General features: G+C 33.7%; 1 protein-coding gene across 6 annotated transcripts; it reads left to right on the top strand.

Annotated features, from left to right (window-relative positions):
* Positions 1 to 2,352: 2,352 nt before the first annotated feature.
* LOC147463356 (uncharacterized) lies at positions 2,353 to 7,883 on the top strand. 6 transcript variants are annotated; one of them, XR_015185071.1, is made up of 7 exons: positions 2,353 to 2,527; positions 2,615 to 2,686; positions 2,807 to 2,956; positions 3,701 to 3,970; positions 4,547 to 4,592; positions 4,947 to 4,993; positions 7,623 to 7,883. XR_015185071.1 is itself a non-coding variant. In XM_086488304.1 (4 exons), the coding sequence occupies exons 1-4, from the start codon at positions 2,390 to 2,392 to the stop codon at positions 3,872 to 3,874; spliced, it is 534 nt and encodes a 177-aa protein (XP_086344430.1). In that variant the 5' UTR covers positions 2,353 to 2,389; the 3' UTR covers positions 3,875 to 4,364. The 6 variants fall into 6 exon arrangements, 1 of the variants encoding a protein (XP_086344430.1); XR_015185070.1 differs by lacking the exon at positions 4,547 to 4,592; XR_015185073.1 differs by lacking the exons at positions 2,615 to 2,686; positions 4,547 to 4,592.
* The last annotated feature ends 5,028 nt before the right edge of the window (positions 7,884 to 12,911 follow it).

Here is a 12,911-nt window from a genome sequence, read left to right as displayed (position 1 = left end):
ATCCAATGAACAATTGACATAGATGGCCTACCTTCCATTTCTTCAGATTCGCCATCAAGTTGCAATACTTCCACACACACACTTCTCCATGTGCAGGTCTCATATCATCTTGCTTTGTTGTTGTGTCCTTTGTGCAGTTTATCTCCAAGCTCTCGCTATCCGATACATAAACACACTCTGTGGTGTGTAATAATAGATATTTGGTTGACAAAAAACCATCAATCAGGTAGTGTTCATTGCCTTCATGGTCACAATGCAGAGTCATAGAAAGCTCAACGAGCTATCATCTTCTTGAATAATTGCATGTAGTCCATGAAAAACAAATGAAGGAGGTAACAAACTTTGAAGATAGTGAGAGCTTAGCAATACATTGTGACGTGTTTTGGCGAAATGGTGCGGGCCACCGCAAAGCCTTTGAGATATGTTTCTTAATGATTTCGGGGGCCTTAAATGCAAATAAAGCATGCTTGTACAAAGTGTACAAAGGCGGTGTGTGCCAGCTGTCTCTACGCATGCGGGCCAGTTGTGTGGGGTACATAGTTTTACTGTTTTTGTACATAGGAGTGTTGAGACTTCAAAGTGTGAGTAAGTGCTTTAAAAATATGAATAAAAATTGAACTTTTATCAGCTTGGGGTCATGAGTGAAGGGGAATATTTAGCTCTGAAGAAGAAACTATGTGTTGCTGCATCCTGCGGTGAAGGGTGGGGGTTTTGGTGTAGAGGTGCCCCTCTTGCCTTGCGAGAGCCTGGTGTGGTGAGTTGAGAGTGTGTCTCTCCTCAGTGGGTTGATGAAATTGGGTGCTTAGATCTGCATATTGACCTCTCTTCATTTTGGTTTGAGGTATGGCAGCCATGTTGTGTGTGGTTTCCTTTGGTGCAGCTAGTCGAGGGTAAACTATGCACTGCAATTCCTTTCTTGTACATACGCAAAAGGGCAAGGTTTTCCCTAAGTTTTCCATCACTTTTCCTAGGTTTTTTTCCTAAAATTTGTAGGTTCTCAAAGTGAGCTTGATTTGGATGGGTTTTGGTCAAGCTATGTGTATATATGAGAGCGTCTATGGAGTCTCTACTAGCACATGGAAGGGCGTTTGAAAAGAAGTGAAGCTCTTGGTTTTATGAGAAAAAGTTTAGAGATTTCCATTGTTTTTCTTTACTTTTTTACTTTGGTTTTCTTGGTTCCCTTGCTTCCTTTGGTGCATCCAAGTATAGTGGGAGTTGTAGTGGTGTAGAGGGAAGCTAGTCGAGGCTGAGTGTGAGTGGGGCTGTCAAAATTTGTGAGAGAATATCAGCCCATATTATCTTGAGAGAGCTATAATCTTCATCCTCTTTTCTTGGTGTTGGTTTGAGGTGTTGTAGAGGCTAGCCCCCCAATCCTTCACAACGTTACCATTGTGCAATGGAATATCAAGTGTGACAGTGTCACCAGCAATGTGCCAAGCGAGCAACACAGAGCTTGGAGAACTCATGAGAGCTCTGGAGTAACACACTATAGCTATGGAGCACCAAAGAGCTATGGAGCAACACATAGCTCTGGAGCTAAGAGAGGAACAAAAATGAATATAGTTCACATAATGCAATAAGTGGGAAGATCTCACAGAATAAAATGAGTGATTGTGTGACATGAATAAAAAGTAATGGACATTAATTGTGTAGCCGTCAGCACAGAGAGAGAATGATTCACTAAATTTTTTTCTCCTTTTTATTTGAGAACTTTATGGAGCATATATATTTAGTTGTTTAAGAGTGCTTACGTGCAAACACACACACACAAACACAAAAAATAGTTCACGAGGGTAGGGTCACCTTGTGGGTTTTAAAAAAGTTTTTGTTTAATCTAGTAATTTTTTAATGATTTTGAGTTTAGTCGTAAAAAAGACCTTGTAATTCATGAAAATTTTCAAAATACCCTTGTATCTATTTTGGTTGGATATTTCAAGATTTGTAAATGTTTATTCCTTTTTTACAATTGAGAACCATTCTTGAGTGCTTAGCATGTAATTTGTCACAAATTGCCTCGCAGATAAACAATTATGTCTAAAACTAGTAAAGCACTGCATCTCAAAAGCCTGCATAACAAACTAAAAATCTGATTGTAATGGTAATCAACAATCTTCTTATGAAATTTTGATATAGACTGTCTTTGCAAAAATTTAATATCAATTTTAAAAAATTTGAATGGCATTTTTTGGAAAATTTATGACAAAATAAGAAGGATACCTTGCGATTTTTTTGGATAATATGAAGAGATGTAAGATGTATTTGATAACTTCGAAGAGATTTAATCTCAATTTCAAAAATTATGAAGGGCACCTTGGGAATTTATGAAGGGAATTTTGGGAACTTTAGAAGGGAATTTTGGGAAATTTTGTGTTTTCTTAACCTGTAGTCCATGAAAACCTATGTCCGCTTCCCTCTCCCACAGAGGCAAGCTTGCTACTCATCCGCGCGCGCATGGACGCTTGAGCTCGTGGGCAGGTCGCCAGGTCGTCCCGCAGGCTCAGGTCGTCAAGTTGACTCAGGTTTGCAGGTAGACTTCTGTCCATTAAGGCAAATGCCGCCACCTCTTGTTGTAGGTCAAGTTGACGATCTGCACAGATGAACACATTCTGCACAGATGAACGCATTCTGGGCAGAGCCACTTCTCCAGGATGCTCATTGCCAGGAGCTCCCTTGCATCCAAAAACTGGTTCGATAGTGTTGGTGTTGGAAACTTTATCTGCTTTCATGCTCTTTGTACGACATCTGCTTTTGTGCTCTTTGTACGATATTTAACTGTGTCATATGATATTTGCAATGAATTATGCAGTTGGCTTCTGGAACCATTGGTTTTATACGACACAGTTTTTACAAGGGTCATGAGTTTGAGCCCAAGCTAGATTTCACACAATTTGTTAAACAAATGTTCATCATTTTGACCCTGGACTGGATTATGTTGATCGCTTTTAGGATGGAGCAGGTAAGGAGTGGGTTTCTGTCTATGGAACATTTATCACAAATGGCATGCAAGCTACTTGTACCGGAGTGCAAAAAATGGGGCTTGCCTATTTTTCTCTTTTTGTTGGTAAAATAGGCTTAAGATTTCATTTATTTTTTAGGCTTTCCAAGCCCAAAGTTGTTCTTCCAGATCTGTGGCATGAGATAAGGCTCATCCATGTAATGACTACTCTCAAATTGTTGTTGGTGGCGTGCAATGTTTTACATTTATCCTAATGCTTTATCACAACTTTATTGTTCTGGAAAGTCCACACAACAAATGGCCGTATACAGTCCACTGTGCACTCAGGAAGCCTTCTTGCTGGGTTTAAAGAAAAATGCAGTGTGGTTTGTAAGATTCCTTTCTTGGGCTTATCAATGATACCTTTATGAGAAAGCTTGAAATTTTCTTGCCTTGGTCTGTCTGCACCGACCTTGGAAGTCCTCGTAACTTTTGGAGGATTGGGTAGAGAAATGTTGGATATGAAGGTGCAAAGCTCCATGGCTAGGATGAACAAATGTGAAGATGGGGTAGGAAGTGGGGCTACATGAGTAGGGAGAGCAGATCGGTGCCAGAAACCAAGTGTGTCAATATGAGCTGCAACGGGCTTTTGGATGCAATAAAAACAACATTAATTTACTCAGATCATTACAATTTAACCTTACATTGATGTGGTTGCTCATTTATTACTAGTGCTAAACCCTGACAAATACATGGTGTTGACAGGTCCACCAAGACAATATTTGTAGACTATTGACTGGTTCATCCATCATTGGTTATGCCCGTTTGTCATCATTGCCAGGGCCAAGACTTTGGAGGTCTTCTGAAGCTGAAGCTTCATCCTCTTGTAAATCACTGCATGTGTCTCGTGATCTTGTTCAATTCTGGATGGAATCTTAGGGATGATGATATTTTGTGTCGAATAAGCCCCAGTACTTGTCTGAATGAGTTATAAGCTGGAAGCCATCGGCCCCGATCTAACCACTTTGTTGGCAGGCAAGAAATCATTTACTATACAATTTGTTACATTATGCAAGTCATGACCTCATTATATGTAATCAAAGGGCTTCATCTCTGCCCATTGACTTTGAGTAGAATAGATTGGTCATCTACGTGTAGTACATTCATTTTAGTACGACCGATTTGTTTGGGGCACAACATTTATATGCCCTTCAACATGCAATTATGACTGCATTTTTACCTTTTTTCTGAATGAGTGCAGTTTTTCATCGCATCTAGCATCTGTTTTGGTTTTTACTCTCCATGATAGGCTCTCAATTATCATTGGAGGAATGCACATCAGGACACTCTCATTTCACATACACGCACATAATTTTGTAAGAACTTTGGTTCTAAACTTTGTGAGATGTGAGACCAGATTTTGGAGTTTTTTTTTGCTCCGTCCTGTTCATTGACAGGTTTCATAATGTTGAGATGTTTACCTTGATTGTTTGCATGCCATGGGAAGAAGAATCATCACTGTCTTTTTCATTGTCGTCATTGTCGTAAAATTCCTCATTGTGGTTGCACAATTTGGTGTGTCTCTGATTTGCCTTGCCATGGGTGAAGCAGGGAAATTGCATAGACAAGCCAATAGGGGATCATCTACTTTGTGGTGGTAAGCGAGGTGATATACAATGATGTAAATGAATTGGATACCAAGCAAGCAGTATTATTCGTGTTTCATGTTTTTTCTATCACAGAGTGAGGTAGAGTGTTTTTACTAAGGTTTAACTTTATAATTACTATACAGTTTTCTAAGTGGGTCCCAAAAAGGACATCAAGTTTTCCTCTTTTGATTTAGATATTAGTGGTGTATGAAATGTTGTACCCGATTGATATTGATATTAGTGGTGTATGAAATGTTGTCTATGCATTAATATTGTGTTTTAGGCTAAAGCTCAAGAGTTTAGAAGGTTAAAAGAGGACATCGGGTTAAATTAACTCTCTTGATATCACACGGTCTTTGCAGGTAGTCGCTTAGCTTTTTGCACGTTTCCATCACCCGGTATAAGAAAGGTATGTCTTCTAACTTTACTGACTTTACTTTTAGGTCCTCTTGGATTTGTAATATAAGAGATTTTGAGATTTTGAGCTCTCTGATCATCCACTTGTACGCGGATGATCAAAGAGCTTTTATATCTACATTGAATTAAATTTTTGATTTTGATAAAGCTATGAGTCTCATATATTTTTAAAATACAATTTTTATATTGTATTTATTTACACCTTCAAAAGTAGATTAGTTTTGTTGATAATTTTTAGTTAGAGTCAAAATTACAAAAAACATAGGGCTTGTTAAGCTCTCCAATCATCCGCTTGCAAGCGGATGATTAGAGAGCTCAAACATCTACTACGGTTTAAGTAGTAATAGGAAATTGTGATTTAAAATGTACTGTTATCTTGAGAAAGAGGTTAGTTTTAATGGCTATTTTAAATTATTGCATCAAAATTACAAAAAATATAGGATTTGTTTAGCTCTTTGATCATCCGCTTGCAAGCAGATGATTAGAGAGCACAAACACTTACTATGGTTTAACTACTTATAGGAAACAGTGTCTTGAAATTGTGATTTGAAGTCTATTGTTATCTTGAGAAAGAGGTTAGTTTTGGTGTAATTTTCTCCTAAATCTCCCGTGGAGACCTTTATAATAAAGGTGGATAAGTTTATTTTGAAATCTTATGAAAAAACAAAGGAGATTTTGTCAATTTTATTTTGTTTCTTATACTTAGAATAGTTTTTTGCTTTTGATAAATCTTTAAAGTTTTGAATATTTTATTAGTTTTGAGTGTAGTTATTGAGTCACAATTACAAAAAACATAGGGCTTGTTAAGCTCTCCAATCATTCCTTTGCAAGCAGATGATTAGAGAGTTCAAACACTTACTACGGTTTAAGTAGTAATAGGAAATTGTGATTTAAAGCGTATTGTTATCTTGAGAAAGAGGTTAGTTTTAATGGCTATTTTAAAATATTACATCAAAATTACAAAAAATATAGGAGTTGTTGAGCTCTCTGATCATCCGATTGCAAGCGCATGATTAGAGAGCTCAAACATCTACTACGGTTTAACTACTTATAGGAAATAGTGTCTTGAAATTGTGATTTGAAGTCTATTGTTATCTTGAGAAAGAGGTTAGTTTTGGTATGATTTTGTCCTTAATCTCTTGTGGAGGTCTTTATAATAAAAGTGGAGAATTTTATTTTGAAATTTTATGAAAAAACAAAGGTGATTTTGTCAAAAATAATTTGTTTCTTATACTTAAAATAATTTTTTTCTTTTGATAAATCTTTAAGTTTTCAATATTTTTTTACTTTGAATGTAGTTATTAAGTCAAAATTATATAAAACATAGGATTTGTTAAGCTCTCAATCATCCGTTTACAAGCGGATGATTAGAGAGCTTAACAAATCATATGTTTAAGTACTTATAGAAAATTGTGCCTTGAAATTGTGATTGGAAGTGTATTGTTTTGGTGTAATTTTCAAATATTGCATTGCAATTACAAAAACCATAGTAGTGTTTGAGCACTTTGATTATCCACGGACATCTACTATACAACTAAGTAGATATATTGTGATTAGAGAAATATTTGTTGGAGAACTTTATGAAAAAACAAAGGAGATTTTATCAATTTTATGAAAAAACAAGGAGATTTCATCAATTTTTTTTTGTTTTTTAAACTTAGAATATTTTTTTACTGCTGATAAATCTATAAGTTTTGCAAAATTTTATTGCTTTTTTATTACTTTGTTAAGCTCTTGAGAAAGAGATTAGTTTTGTTGACAATTTTCAAATATTGCCTTAAAATTACAAAAAACATTAGAGTGTTTCTTGATATAGTGTTTAGATCTTTAAGTTTTGATTATTTTTATATTTACCTTGATTTTAGTTATTGTATCACAATTATTGGACTTGTTAAGCTCTCCAATCATCCACTTGCAAGCGGATGATTATAGAGCTCCAACATCTACTACACACTAAGTACTTATGTAAAATAGTACCTTGAAATAGTACTTATGTAAAATAGTACTTTGAAATATTGATTTCAAGAGTATTATTATCTTGAAAAAAAGATTAGTTTGGGTGGCTATTCTAAACTATTGTATTAAAGTTAGATAATCATAAAAGTTTTTGAGCTCTCTGATTATCTGCTTGCAAGCGGATGATACGAGAGCTGAAACACTTACTCTACACTAAGCTTTCGTTTTCATTGCTGAGTAGAAATTTTGTGTAGAAACAAGATAGACTCTTTTTAATTTTTTTAGTTTTTTATACTCTAAATATTTTTATAGTTTTGTCAAACATCTAACTTTTGAATATTGTATGATTTTAATAGTTTAATAGTTTATTTACAATAAGAAAGAATACAAAAGAAAAATCTTTGTCTCTTAATATAATAGCCATAACATGAAGTTGCATTTAAGATGTATTTCTAAAAGAATGATAGAACAAGAAGCATCATCACGTGTACGTCCTTTAGACACTACCCCTAAAAAGAAAAAAACACATACGTGACAAAAAATGTGTTTTCAATGATGATGAAGTCAAAGTGGATGACGATTCTAATCACATAGAAGGTATGTAGCATTGACTACTTTTACTTTTGTTATTTTTAAGATTTAGGTTTTTTTTTTTCTTTTTGTAGAGGCAAATTTGGATGAAGGTCTTGATGAAAATGAAGAGGAGAGTAATGACAGTGATCATGGGAGAGAGGATGATGGTAAAGAGAAGAAACATTCAAAACAAGTGGGCAAACAAGTTTCTCTTGGTTTGATAACTGATGTGTTGAGTTAGTTTTATGTGAAGAAAAGGACTACGCATCCTCCTATTTCTCTATGTAGATTGGTGGCTCATGAAGCTGTTAGATTTTTCATCAATGATGCTCAATTGTTGATATCTTCTGACTCATTTGCTTATCTTGAAACTATGGGTCATTTTCTTGTTTCCATGGAGGGTGTTAGAGGAGATATAATGCCAGTGATAACAAGCAACCTTGAAGGGTGGGGACTTGTATGGTGTTAAAAGAATGATGAGTTTGAGAGAGCTCTTGGAAAAGAGTGGAATGACCTAAGGGGTAAGAAATTTCTGGTTTGGGATGGTAACCACAGGTTGAAGACATGGTGGAGACGTATCAAAGAAAGTATGTTATTTTCTTACATTTTCTAATTTCTTTGTTGTGAATGATGCTTCTATATGAATCTTATAGTTGTTGTTTTAATATATAGAGTACTCCGATAATGCGGAATACCATGTGAGTGTGAGGTGTCAATTTATACAAGTACCAAAGGCAAAGGAGGTAGAGCTTCTACTCGTCCTAGACACAACCAATACATAAGTGACTTAACATCGCTTTACTCCATGAGAAGGAAACGTTATGCCTAACTATTCACTTCACATAATTTATTGTTGCAAATAGGATTTCTAAAGCTCATGTGACTCTAAACATTGCTCATGAGGTATACATGTTTCAAAAGTTTGGTGTTGCCAACTCTATTCTAGATAGATAGATACCCGAAATGATGAAGTGGGTAGAACTTGAGATGAGTGTAGAGGCCCGATTGTGAGGTCCCCAACCTGCCAATACCAACATCGGATGGGATCCTTGATAGGTCTCTAGGTCTGATAAAAATCAATTTCTAAACAAGAAAAATCCAAAGAATAGACCTTTACCATTGACAATGGCTTGGGTCTATAGCTTTAAAAGAAGACCTAGTCCTATCTCGCAGTGAAAACGGGACAACGTATTAAAAGTCCAAAAAACTATTTCGGCCTTATAACTGCCACAATTGGGCTAAGATATCCTCAACCAACGCTTTTTTCCCTATAACAAATGTGAGGGCACAGCCGTTGGTGGACTCCTCTTCCAAGTGAAGAAGTTTTCTAAACGTTTCAGTGTGCAGGGATGGATAGTTACCTAACTAATCAAGTCCACTTGTCCTTGATTGACAACCTTAGTCAATCCTCACTTACCACCTCGCACTCACACATGATTCTTTTGTTATTTAATGACTACCACGTTCTTATCACAATTAAAATAATGATTCCTTTTATTCTTCCTAACAGGATTTTATTAAAACAGCCCTTGAAAACAGTATTAAAAACATTCTTTTAGCAAAGAGACATCTTTAAACTTAAAACATGATACTGTTAATCAAAACATTGCCATAATAATCGTGACCAGTACTCTTCTTGTCTCAAGACCACCTAAGGGTGAAAAACGACACCCATTCCTTATTCATAATCCAGAGTGGATAAACCTCCACCCAAGGTTCCGGGTGTCCATACACCAAACCAATTGCCCATACAAGTGGGCGGCTCCCCTAGGATAAAAAAACGGTATCCTAACTTATGTAGAAACATCAAGACATGACACGGAGTAGAAACTCATCGTTCATGGGGATATCCGACTTATCCGTGGTTAGAAAGCCAATCATTATAATCATAATATACCAAGGAGTCGGAGGTGTCTTGAGACAAGCTGGCTTAAGGATGATCAATCATATCTTACCTATTTTAACCAGTTTCAACCCAAACAATTCTTTCGTACATTATAAACGATGCACGTTGAAAGTTACCTTCCGTTTTCAGCCAGTTTATCCTTCCTAACTTTACGTATGCAATGCTAACTTAAAAATGAACTTTAAAAGATTTTAAGTGAATAAAATAGAAATCCTCTTAGGGCTACTCGGCCATCGGTTGTTGGGGTGGAGCCTGCAAACTTTCCTCAGTCGGCCTATGGCTAGGTTCAGCCTCATGGTCATTAGTGAATTTGTTTCGCTTGTTGTTAACATCCTCTTCCTCAGTAATAGGATTTTCCTTGGTTCTCTTTGGAGCCATGTCGGCCGCCTTATAAAAGACTTAATCCATTAGAAGTTTAATTGAATAATCTTGTTTTTTTTTAAAAAACCCAAACTAAAGATTTTTAGAGTACGTAGGTATCTTTAATAGTCATTTTGATGAGATAATCCTCCTGTAACTTATTTATGTTATAAGTAATTTTTCATAATTACCATTTGATTTAGGAAGCCCTTTGACTAGGTTTCTCCTTAGTCTATATTTCATTTTAGCTTTAGTAAATTATAAATTTCTATCGGTTAATGGATCACTCACCCTAAATTGTAATTGAATATGTTCTATCTTTAGGAATTTTCATAAATTTGATTTATAACCTTTTCTTCATATACTTATGGTTTAAATTAGGTAAAATTTTACTGATAATAATTTGTTATACTATCCATTTATGCTAAAGTAATTTTTCCACCCTTCAATAGTGATTTTGGACCTCAGGTATTTATTTGGTAATTAGATAAATTCGTTTATTAATTTTTCTTGTCTATTTTATACGCAAAATCGATTACTTTTATTGAAGATAAATACCTAAACTATTTATCTGACGTTAAGGTATTTATCATGGATTTCTCAAGGTGTGTTCTATCTCTGACATTTATATAAAAGATTTTTGGATTAATTTACTATATATTTTTTTATTTTTTTTTAAATAATATAATTTTACTGGGATATTTAGATAAACTAATTATCTGATAGTAACATAATTATCACAGGTTTTTTAAGGTCTAATTAACCTCTGATAAATAGCTCAATTCAATTTGAATCTATTAGTTAATTTTTTTTATTTAATTTGTCCTAAAAACAGAGTATTTCTGCTAAAGTAGTTAGGTAGATTATTCATTTGAGTTTTTTCTAATTATCATGGATTTAACATCTAATTAACTTCTAATAAATAACTCAATTTAATTTGAATCTATTTGTTAATTTCTCTTATTTAATTTGTCATAAAAACATAGTATTTTTGTTAAAATAATTAAATAAATTAATTATCTGAGCTTTTCCTAATATCACGGGTTTCTTTATACATAATTAACCACTGATAAATAACTCAAATCATTTGAAATCAATTTATTATTATTATTTATTTAATTTGTCCTAAAAACAAAGTATTTTTGTTAAAGATAAATTAAATATCTGAGCTTCTACTAATTATAATGGATTTTCTAACACTTAATTAACCATTGATAAATAACTGAAAGCATTTGTGATCAATTTATTAATTTTTTTTATTTAAATAGTTCTAAAAACCAGAGTATTTCTGCTAAAGTAATTAGGTAAATTACTTATATAAGCTTTTCCTAATTATCACGGGTTCCTTAACACCTCAATAACCACTAATAAATAACTCAGTATTTTAAATCAATTTATTTATTTATTTTATTTAATTAGTCCTAAAAACATATTATTTTTACTAAAGTAATTAGGTAAATTAATTATCTGAGCTCTCCTAATTATCACGGGTTACTCAATACCTAATTAACTACTGATAAATAACTCAAAGCATTTGAGTTATTTATCATTTGAGTTATCACGGGTTACTCAATACCTAATTAACTACTGATAAATAACTCAAAGCATTTGAAATCGATTTACTAATTTTCGATATTTAATTTGTCATAAAGACAGAGTATTTTTGTTAAATATTTAAGCTTCTCCTAATTATCATGGTTTTCTTAACACCTAATTAACCACTGATAAATAACTCAAAGCATTTGATATTAATTTGATTATTTTGTCTTTTAATTTTCTCTAAAAAACAGTGTAATTTTGTTAATTCATTAGAAAAATTAATCAGAAAATTATAGGATAATTTTTTTAGCTTAATGACTATCTAATGCAGCTCTGATAATTATCTCAACTTAATCTAAGCTTGATTAATATATTTCTCATTAATTCATGGTTAATTTGACTAAGTTCATTTCTAATATGAAAAGATAATTAATTAGTTTAACATTATCAAACTTAATTACAACAATCAACAGAGAATAATTAATTAAGAGAGGGTTTATGAGTATACATAAGCATAATCTTTGATTCATTAACAAAATAGATTAATCTAGCTTTGCTAATTAAGAAGGATTAGATTAATTATAATTTAAGTTAATCGACTAGAGCTTAATTTCTAGTGATTTTTGCATAGCATTCTCTCTAGATGAGAGAGAGAGTGTCAAGGCTCCAAGCCTGTCCAATTTGTGAAGCAAGGGGTCCTACTTATAGTTTTTTGACACTCACAAGCTCTCACAGGCTGTAAAAGGCAATTGCTTGTAGTTCAAGCAGTCCCTAGCAAGTCAAAAAATGTCCCCTGCTGCTAAATCTAGTATGGAAGAGCTCATCATTACCCCACACAGTTCCCCTCAGCTTTCAGAATCGATTTTTACTATTTTCACTGATTTTTAATGATGAAAATTGAAAATATCAGTAATTTCTAGAACCCTAAGATAAGAAAGTCTTTGTTAATAATAATTACTGAAACCATCCAATTTTACTTAACTAATTGAATTCCTATTGTAACCTTTTAGGGTCCGTAACTTTTTCAGATTTTATCGGAATCTGATTCTGAAAATTTCTAGCCAAGGGTTTGTTGTGTTTAAGATTTCAAAAATACCAATATTTGCCACGGTCGGACAATTCTACATTGTTTTTTCAATAATCATATTAGTTGAATTAAGCTTTATACAATCTTTAAGGTTTCAGAAACTGAAAACCTTACAATCACCCCAACTTAAGAATTTGAGATGCCCTCATCTCGACCGAAATTGGAAAAATCTTTGAGAAGAGAAATTCATTCTCCCAAGTGGCATCTTTGAAGGGATAACCTTTTCACTTTACCAAATGTTACTGATTACTCTAAGAGTTCTGGTTGGAGTTACTTGCTAGTCAATTTTTCCTCAAGAAACTCTTAATGTTGAGCCCATTTTAAAAACCTTTACAAACCATTTGTATCATCTCAAAAATCAAGTTAAATTAATTCTATAAAAGATCCATATGTCCACCTTGTCAACATGAACGTGCTCGGTCTAACTGACCATTCAGAGCAATCAACATTCAACAAGTATCATGTATTTCAGCTTTGCCAATCTGAACG

The sequence above is a fragment of the Adiantum capillus-veneris genome, chromosome 2, assembly GCF_014529385.1.
Source record: "Adiantum capillus-veneris isolate H3 chromosome 2, ASM1452938v2, whole genome shotgun sequence".
Taxonomy (NCBI): Eukaryota; Viridiplantae; Streptophyta; class Polypodiopsida; order Polypodiales; family Pteridaceae; genus Adiantum; species Adiantum capillus-veneris.
Note: the sequence above shows the minus strand (reverse complement) of the source record. Positions and strands in the feature narration are given on the sequence as shown.